This window comes from Blennius ocellaris (genome assembly GCF_963422515.1).
Source record: "Blennius ocellaris genome assembly, chromosome: 6".
NCBI lineage: Eukaryota > Metazoa > Chordata > Actinopteri > Blenniiformes > Blenniidae > Blennius > Blennius ocellaris.
Window position 1 is genome coordinate 10463285 of NC_137655.1, and position 10207 is coordinate 10473491.

Below are 10207 nucleotides of genomic sequence, written 5' to 3' on the forward strand. Positions count from 1 at the left end.
GTCATCGTGAAATGTTTACCATATCTACTATTCAGGTTCAAAGCGGGTGCCTCGGCCCACATGTTGAATCCTATAAGCAAATTATCTGTGAGCTACTGCAGCTCCTGGGGCTGCTGGGGAGGGTGTAACAACAGCAGGGGCAGTTGGAACAGTCATTCTGAAAGGACGCAAGGTAACCAGGATACTGAGGAGTGTGAGCTTTCCCTTCCTCTGGCTTTAAACAAATATTGACTGGAGATTCAAGCAGAGGCAAATAGGCTCTCAGGTAAAGAATGACATGTAGTACAGGTTTTGAGATGAGTGTCGGTCCATAGGTGATGATACATACATTCTGTCGTATCTTAACATAGTGAGGGACTGTAGGTGATTGAGCAGAAAGAAAAAAATGCAGTAAAAGAACAAAAAAATGCAGTAAAAGGACAAAAGAAAAATGCTAATAGTTTACTGGGAGGTCCAAAAGTCATAAAACCAAGTGTCCGTTTTGAGTTTTAGTTGAAAAGGTGGAACAGTTCAACAGTTCATTCAAGGTTAAACTTTTGCTCGGTGACACAAACACAATGGCAGAGAGGAACCAAGTGAAACTGCATTCAATAGCAGGCATTAGTGTTACTTTAGCTTCACTCAGGTGAGAGACCATTTTTAAACCCTGGTGGGTCTGGCTGTGTCACAAGCATGGCAATATGACTGATTTTATTTCACAAGTGACTTTCAGTTGTTATTTATTTGTTGTTTTTTTTATCATATAGAATTATCTATTTATGTGGAAATGTTTTGTGTATTTTATTTCTCATGTTTCTCATGGAGGACAGTTGATTCAACTTCTGGGTTGGACACATTTTATTAAAACTGTTTATTTTCAAGGGGAGAACTGCATTGTGATCAAAACCTTAATTATCAAACCATTCAAAGATTTCCGCTTGGGGGAAAAAAAACACTGGGAAATGTTTGAAATTAAAAGATGAATATGACCTAAAGTGGAAGAAAACAATGAATGGTAAAGCTGTCTTGGTTGAATAACTGCATCAGAGCATCCAAAAGGACAGGTGGCTGGTATCAGATGTCTGGTGTGCATGTGGTTGATGTTTAGTTAATGATTAACATATCCTTCCATTAAGCCCATCTTTCAGCTTGCCTGCAGACTCACTTTGTGACGTAGCAGATGATGATCAGGCTCCACAGTGGAAAATACATGCTGTCATCACCAGTGTGCCAACAGAAAATAATTAACACAAAAAAAAAGCAACACCAAAGTGAAATACTGCAGAGAGATTGTGATCACTGCCTTTGAAAAGGTAGACTTTTTCCACAATGTAAGGTATCCCTCGGGGCAAGGAAGACAAGTATAACCACTCTCCATCAAAAATAAACAGTGAATGGCCTCCACTTTGACTTCTCCCCTTTGTCTCTAAAAGGCTTTTGCTAATGCTTTTGCAAAGTGGCCATTTCATTATTACTATAACTACTGAGCAGATCAGACAGGTGTGTCTGTTTCAAGGCAGGTGGTTTTGCATGCACACATGAATTGACTTGAGGCTGGGCTTCATAGTTTTGTGTGCTTAACTTTATTTCCCCCCCTAGAAGAGTAAACAAAACTTGTTTGATTTATCCTGCAGCTTATTATCCACAAACCTCACTGACTGCAAGTTTACCAGCTTCCAATACTCAATGCAGACAACTGCCACCTGTATGCAAATCCAGGGAATTCACAACACACTCGTGGACTATTTCAGTTGCTCAAATTGATGCTTTAATTACATCATTTCAAGGGCCCAAGAAACTTGTGTTGCAGTAAAATGGCAACATCTGGCCTCGATTAACTGATCATTCAAAAAGAAAACGAGTGAATAAATTTCGGGAAACACTTCCCATGAGCACAACTTTCGGGCATTTGGATGAGGTCTTGGAGGTATTTTCAATGTGATCTCCTCACAAGCTTTTTGCGTCTTTTCCAGTTGTCAACCCGTACCTGCATAACGCGAGCCGAACGAACAAAACTTCATCGTCAGGTATTGTACGTGAGGCTCAACGTGAAGCAAATACGGACAAACGGGAAAAAGTCACAAAACGGCTCACGCCGAGGCGGTGGTCCAGATGTGAGCGCGCTGCGTCGTAACAGCTGGCCTCGCCGTTGAATCAACCTTTGGAGGAAAGAGTTGGAGAAAGTTAGAGCATTAGTCAATTCTTGCAGGAGTAAAATATCTGAGACTGAATTAAATGAGAGAGGAAGGAAGATGGTTAGGCCTACCTTTAGAAGGAACAGTTTTGGCAATGTGCGCAATCTTGATCCTCATCTTTTACGCGCAGTCAGTGTGGCCGTTGTGACAGGTATACACCTTTTATACCTCCCTCTCTCTCTCTCTCTCTCTCTCTCTCTCTCTCTCTCTCGTACTACTTTTGTGTTCCTCCACCGGCAGAGGTGGATCCTCAGGGCGCGCACAGACACCTGTCGCACGGTGCGTTGCCTTGATCCAATATTGACATAATGGGGGAAGGGTGCTCGTGAGTGGAGAGCGGGGGCGACACACACACACACACACACACACGCACGCACGCACGCACGCACACACACACGCACACACACACACACACACACACACACACACACACACACACGAAATGAATTATTGTTACCATCCCCTTCCCTCCATATTTGCACCCTCCCCCTCTCCATGATGCCAGGCAACCTGCATGACCTTTGTGCCTCAGGCAAACCGTGAAAAGGCTCATTGTAAAATAAATAAAAAAAGATACCTGCCGTTTTGCTTGATTTGTCTAATTTGGGCGTCATTTTCATATTGTCTGACTTGCAAATGAGTTTCTTCTGCTGCTTTAGGGCCACCTTGTTGAAGAGCATTGGAGGAAAAAAATGCTCACGTGTGCAGGGCAAAAAATGTTTGATACATCTTGAAATAACTGAAACATATTCCTTGAAGCTCAAACAAGGCAAACTGTGAAAAGGCTCATGGTAAAATAAAACACAGTGATATAAACAGTAAAAATGTAAAGATAGATTTTCAGTTTTTCCAATGAGTTTTGTCAAAGAGAATCCAGTGAAGTGAGTCTTTTTGAATGGAGAGGCGGCCAGCAGCTAATACAGGTAAGCTCTTCGCAGAGTGGATGGTAAATAACATTGTCAGCAAAATGTGTATCAATAAAGGTAATTATTGAAAGGATACTTTTACATTATGTCTTAAAACCATGAATGCGGTTTTATTTATGCTGAAAACTAAATGCAGCCCAAAAGCAGTGTGGGTGTTATTGAAACTGCTCTGCATATTCAGTAGATGTCCATGACAATACCATTTTCATAAAGCAACGTTATTGTAGTCACAGAGCTGTGAAATTCCCACTTTAATGTTGGAAGTGTTCACATAACAAAAGGCTTGAAATGGTCAGTAGATAAATGACACAAAACTTTCCCATGTCACATGGATGATGACACCAGTAAGTCAGCATTTCATTTTGAGTTACTATTACATTAGTGAAACCAGCCATTTCCCCAATAATTGCAATAACGGAGCTTATTCTAGAAAATAATAAAATACAAATATTCTCATATTGAGATACATTAGTTTTATTGTGTAAAACTAAGATAAAACTAGTTGAGCTTCCATTCAAGACATAAAGGTTATACATTTTTTTTCTTATATCTAAATGTACACTTTTGATATAACCTAAAGCGTGTCAACTGAGACAAGTTTATAGGATATTTTTCCTTTTACATGCACAGAAAATATCTCTAATTCAATACCAACCTTGAAGCTATAAATCATGACACATTTTCATCATATTTATTTGGATGTTTTCCTCACAGAAAGACAGCATTTTTTCTTTTACTGTGAATAAACAAACAAAAGAAGAACAGAGGTGGTCTCAAAGAAAAACACAATTTTAACTTGTTAATTGGAGGGAGAATAAAACATTGTAAACTAGTAGGAACTGTAGTACAACCATCGAGGACACTTGGCACAGAGTTCAACATGTGTCTTGGGGAAAAAAAACCTGTTTCAAAGATTGCAGAATCAGAACTTGAAAACATAGGGACGGTTCACAAATTATAGTTGCATCAAACCCAGTTCAAACTCACACATAATGAAAAAAATAGCCATGGCTGACAAAACTGCAACAAACCCCATGGCAGTCCCTTATTTCAACTTTTTTACTGAATTGTAACCAACCACATCAATCAGAAGCAATCAGTTCAGCTTATCCAAGGTCACAGCAAATGATTAAAAAAAAAAATTAAAACATTGAAATCCCAAATGAAATCAGAAAACATTATTTTGACCATTAGTGCAGACAGCAAAAGTAACCACTTGTGTGACAATATAAAATCCTATGAAATAAATTTACAGTTCCATGTTAACTTGAATCTATTATCTTGTTCATTTCTATCTTGATGTGTTCCTTCCTTCCTTTCCTCTTGCTCATGCCTGATTTCAGATGACTCCACCTGCAGAAGATTGTAAACTGATCCTACACTGAAACATCTCCAACTGTGACAACACACACACACGCACACGCACACACACACACACACACACACACACACACACACACACACACACACACACACACACACACACACACACACACACACACACACACACACACACACACACCAATGGCCACTGAAGATGTCAATCAAATTAGGAAGCCCCAACCTCCAAAAGCAAAGCAACTGGGGGTAATTTTGCTGGCTTTGTAATAAAACTGTGGTTCAAAAATTAAACCGATTTTGTTTTACTTGTGCATTGGAATGAGTTCTGATCTTGATGTATGGGGACATACATATGTAAACAAACATGGGTTTGAATCCTCATCGCTGCAGGAAGGATGTACGGCATGGATACTAGCCAAAGTGATCAAAGTAAAAAGGAACAAGTAAATTTAACGCCATAGGAAATTAAAAATCTAAAAGTCACCAACACATCCGTGAACACGAATGCTACTAAACTTTCCATACTAGAAAATATCTTGGATGTGTGAAAATACTGTTTTTGTTTCAACAGTGAAACACACATGAGGCTGTAAGCACAGTGATTAAAACTATTGCTTTTGTTGAGAAAGAGCAAATATTTGCCTCAAAAGGGGATTATTTATGGTGGAACACAAAATAAGTTTTAAAAGAAAAAAAAAAAACTTACCCACATTACCCATTTGCAGGATACTAACTGGCCCTGAGGAATGGGTTTAATACACGACAGGAATCCCTTCCAAGCTGTGTGGTTGTGTAATGTACAGTGCACATGTCTGCAGGGTCACTATGTATATAATCATGTTCTAACTGGACTTCCTGGAGAATCACTGCAGTTCTTCTGCAGGTCGGACTGAAGAACTTTCATTTTAATGGACTGACTTAAATGTTCCTGAGCTTCCTACTGGCCACCCTGGCCCACTCTCTTTGTGTAAGCATCCCAGCCCGACTTTCTGTATGACTCGGCAGCTTTCAGCCTATCAGGGGCCTCCAAAATACCCCGTCCGACAATGATGATGTCAGAGCCTTTGTTGATGATGACGTCCTCTGGGGTGGAGTACTGTTGGCCCAGCAGATCTCCTGTTAGGGGAGACAAGGAGATAAAGCAAATGGAAGGAAGGCTGTTCAAGGCTTTAAAGCAGAGCCAGGAGTCATTTCTGGTCCTACAGCACCACCTTGTGTTGAAGATAAGACATAAAGACAGAAACTGACTGGAGAGTTTGATTATGAAGAAAGCTATTTTAGTTTTTGTTGATAGAAAACATGATGTATTGGCTCAGGCTGTTGTACAGGAAATTCACCAGAATACAGTAGTTTATATGCTGGCTGGATTTTGGAGTGCAGTAATTAAAGATTTTAATCGCGACAAAGAGACTGCAGTTATTGTCAAAAATGCCTGCAATGAATTCGTGTTTTTTTGTAACACTCAAACAGTGAGTCAAAACGAATTGTGCACCACTGAGGTGTGCAGCAGATTTTGGAATCAGTGTCCCTTTGCATGAGGTGACTACTTATAAGTGAAGGTGGCCAAATCATTGGAGATTTAAATAAAGATTCTGTTCATCAAAAAATGTAAAAACAGTGGAAGTTTAGTTGTCAGAGAGACATACAGCATGACAGAGATGGACTCTTTATTCCCACTGGACCTCATTACCACAGATTTGTCCACTTTTTGTTTACAATGACAGATCCTGTCATGTAAAAAAAGAATGAACATCGGGTCGAGGTGATTTCCCCCCCCTCACAGTTTACTTTCTTGAGAATCAGACAATCAGACTGAGTTATCCTTGTATTTTCTTTTTTGTTAAAATGAAGGAAAAATGTTGTTGTTGGTATTCAAAGATTTTTATGCCATTGTGTCACTGGTGCAGCCTCACTGAGATTATAAAGGGCTGCGTGGTCCCTGAAACCCTGACACTACCTGATGGTAAAAGAATCTCTTGAAATGGTCACCAGTTACCTCCAGTCTTCATTTGCACACCGGGGGTCATGTGGATGAACTCTGGCCTCTTTGTGATATTGGAGCCACAGATGAATCCAATAACAAAGTCCGAGTGCTCCTCTGCCATCTGCAGCTGTAAAGACACATAATAAATGAAGATGTACGCAAAAACACATTTAATCCAACTCAGAAATAGTTTGAAAAGAAAAACTGCAGAGGCGTCCTTACCACAGCCTTTGTGTATTCACCAGTAGCCAGCGAGCCCTGGGAGCTCATCTGTGCAATGAGCAAACAGCCTCGGCCCAGAGGCTTTCCTACAGCGCTCAGACCCTTCACCACCCCGGGCCCCGGCACCGCATGGGCATTCACTATGTGGGACCAGGAGGAGATCTGGTACACACCACCTGTAGAGCCGACACATCAACTTTGTAAGACCAATGTAGATATCGATAAGGGACACACTGCACAAAGTGACTGAGTTATGTTACCTTCATACTGGTGCTTGACCGTGTTCCCAATATCGGCAAACTTACGATCCTCAAAGATGAGGAAGTTGTGTTTCTCAGCCACAGTCTGCAGTTTCTCACTGAAGGCAGCCGTGTAGTCCTGTTAATGCGTGAAATGATGACATCAATCCACTGGTGCCGTCACAATACTGGCATTGTTACAAGCAGACTGGTCGCCTTGGTACCTTGAGGATGTCCACGTGGGTCTTCAGCAAGCAGATCTTTGGGCCGAGACACTCGGCCAGCTGGAGCAGCTCCTCGCTGGAGGTCACGTCAGCGGAGACACAAAGGTTGGACTGCTTCTCCTCCATGATCGTCAGCAGTTTTGCTGCCAGAGGGTGAATGTCTGCAGATAAAATGCAGTTTTAGTTGCTGAGCTGGTATTTCACGGAGTTGCAACTTAGGGTGTGCTCACACACCAAATTCCAGTATGGTGTCAACAACACTGCCCTCTGCCCTACAGTATGCACCAAACAACCGAGTCTGCCTGGACCTACTTTGTTTATCATAATGCCCCTGCTGCTTTTTGACTCCATTTTACAAAAAGTAAAAAAAAACATGCATTGTGCTGCAACTTGCACAGTATCACTGTGAAAGTCATGGAGAACAATGGCACTCTCAACAGCTGACCAGCATGTTCTGTTAAGTTGTGACAAATGTTAGAAATTTCAGTATGTATTTATATGCATGTATTTGCAGCACAGTTTTTGTTCCTTTACTTTAGTCCAAGTCAGTCAGGAGAAAACTCTGCCATAAACATAATGTACTTCGTAGCTTGGCTCTGTCCACATAGGTGAGCTGTTGGTTTTCTTCCACACATAGCTTCTTGGCAGCAGGAGTGTCATTTCCATTTTTCGCCTCTTTGGAGCTAAAAGAGTAAAAAATGGAGAAAAAATAAATAATGAATGCCACTTTGTATTTACTGTCCAAGTATTTCGAACTGAAGATAGAGATTGTGTTTGCCACTAAAGCAGGGAAATGACTACAGAAGTGCAACCTGAATGTGTTGTTGTCCAGGATAAACTTGCGGATACTCTGAGCGATTTCTGTATCGATGCGTTCAGCTGCCAGCAGGACGTTGAGGAGCTTGAACATGGAGATGATGGGATGGAGCTTGATTCCCTGAGAGGCCAACATTTCCACTCCACCTTGCTCTCTATCCATTAGTACAATTGCGTCGGTCACCTTCAAGAAACATTATTATTATAATTATTAAAAAATAAAATAAAACATGTCATGCCACCCACAAAACAAATGAATTATTTTATCTGATATTTCTGCTCCTTTACCTTCAGACCCTCTTTATAGAGCACTTCTGCAGTCTCCAGGATGCTGCTGCCGCTGGTCACAGTATCCTCGATGATCAGACATGTATCCCCATCACGAAACAACCCTTCCACCATCCGCTTTGTTCCTGCAGCAGGGTGGCATGAGAACAATTATCAGTCCACAAACTGGCAATTTGGATGAAAACTTCGACATACATTTCATCAGTACTACCCGAGAGTTAATCCGACATTTCAAAGGTCAGCGAGCTGTGCAGTAACCTCGGGTGAGGTGCAAGTAACACTCAGTATTTTAGGAAATAACAAACAATGTCCAGCTGAATGATCAAGTAGCACTATTGCCTCATGTTTTATATAAACATTATAATAAATAAAAGCATGAAAACGCATACGTCTGCTGTAACAGTTCGTAACAATGCTGGTTGCTATGGGTTTACTGACGGGGCCCCAGTTTTGGTAACGTTGTGCCTAACTCACCATAGTCCTTGGCCTCCTTGCGCCTGATGAGCATGGGAAGCTCATGTCTCGAGCAGATGATTGTGGCCAAAGGCAGGGCCGTGTAAGGAACTCCACATACAGAATCAAACTGCAGCTCCTCCTCTTGGACCCTCTGGTATATGAGACTTGAAACCTGCAAAGCAGAAAAAGGTAATAACTTGAAATACAGCTGAACATTTTATAAAAGCTGAAATGAAGCAGGTTTTTATCACATTTATGCAACAGTATTAAACTGTTTCATGTGAAGTTTCAAGAAAACACAACGAGTAAAAAGAAGGGTTGCAGACCTTTGATCTGACCACTTCAGAGTCTGATTGTGCGCATTTGTTCAAACAAGAGTTTTTGCTTTTCACTGTCTGCTATGCTTCATTAATGTAGAATAGTGGGTTTAGTTGAGTACTTCCAGACTGCTACACTAAACTTAGATCTCAAACCACATAGTTTAGGTGACTTTCACTCAATGTAAAGACATCCAGCATGTGACGTTTATCACTTTTGGACCCTTTGCCTAACAGTGATTGCTGATAGAAAACTTGACATATCATGTAATATATCAATATATAATAATTATTAAATAATTATTATTATATAATTTTTTCATGATTTATTTTTTCCAATAACTATCACTGTCATCTCACTTTATGTTGACCAACTTTGGTCGTACCTGTATGATTGCTGAACCTCAGCATACCCAATGGTGCTTTGCGTTTGTTTTGTTTTGTTTTTCATGTTTTGTTGAAAAGGAACTATTTTAAATACTTTGAAAGATACGTGTAATTAGCGCCTTATCAATAGAAATGGCATAAATTCAAACTCAAGACATGTGCTTGGTGGAAGAGAGACAAATCAATTTGTCATGGCTCAGCAGATTCAGGATAGTTAAAATAACTGAAAAGTACAGGACGATTGTGTGTGCGCATGTGTGTTGGCCCTTCACTGTGATAAGATACCCACGTGCAGATCAATTTCACTTCCAAAACGGGGAAAGGAAAGATATTTACTAAGCTATGGTGTCATGTATTTCACATAATGACAAGCTATTGTTTCGGTGTGTCTGCCTCCTCTTCGTGGGGGGAGATGGGGGGGGCAGTAGTCAGCACGTGTTTACCTGGTTCATGAGTGCTGGATGGGAAACCAGCACCCTCAGGTCGATGTAAATGGGCGCCAGCATGCCGCTCTTCAGCTTGTACTCTCCAAACTTCACCGCGTCCACGTCGTGAAGCTTCAGGATCAAATTGTCCACGCAAACGCTCTCCATGTTGTTAATGTAACTCACCGGGGATCCAACCCAGACGACTTTTAGCGCTCAGGAACTTATGTCTTCCACAACTTCCGGTGCAACGAACCCCCTCTTCCGCTTTGAGGTTTTCACAATGAAAGCCCCACCGGCCAACACGTGATTTTACCATTTCAAAATACAAATAAAAGACTGAAATAAAATATATTAAAGATAGCAAATTAGATATACACTATTCTCAAAAATGTATGGCTATTCAGG

The 10207-nt window shown here is 40.9% G+C and overlaps 1 protein-coding gene across 1 annotated transcript; it reads right to left on the reverse strand.

Moving 5' to 3' along the window:
* Positions 1-3878: 3878 nt before the first annotated feature.
* umps (uridine monophosphate synthetase) lies at positions 3879-9967 on the reverse strand (the record flags this gene model as incomplete). Its single annotated transcript, XM_080497605.1, has 10 exons — positions 3879-5557; positions 6438-6552; positions 6648-6823; positions 6908-7025; positions 7111-7271; positions 7693-7793; positions 7923-8110; positions 8215-8339; positions 8689-8842; positions 9818-9967. The coding sequence occupies 10 exons, from the start codon at positions 9965-9967 to the stop codon at positions 5379-5381; spliced, it is 1467 nt and encodes a 488-aa protein (XP_080353731.1). The 3' UTR covers positions 3879-5378.
* Positions 9968-10207: the final 240 nt, after the last annotated feature.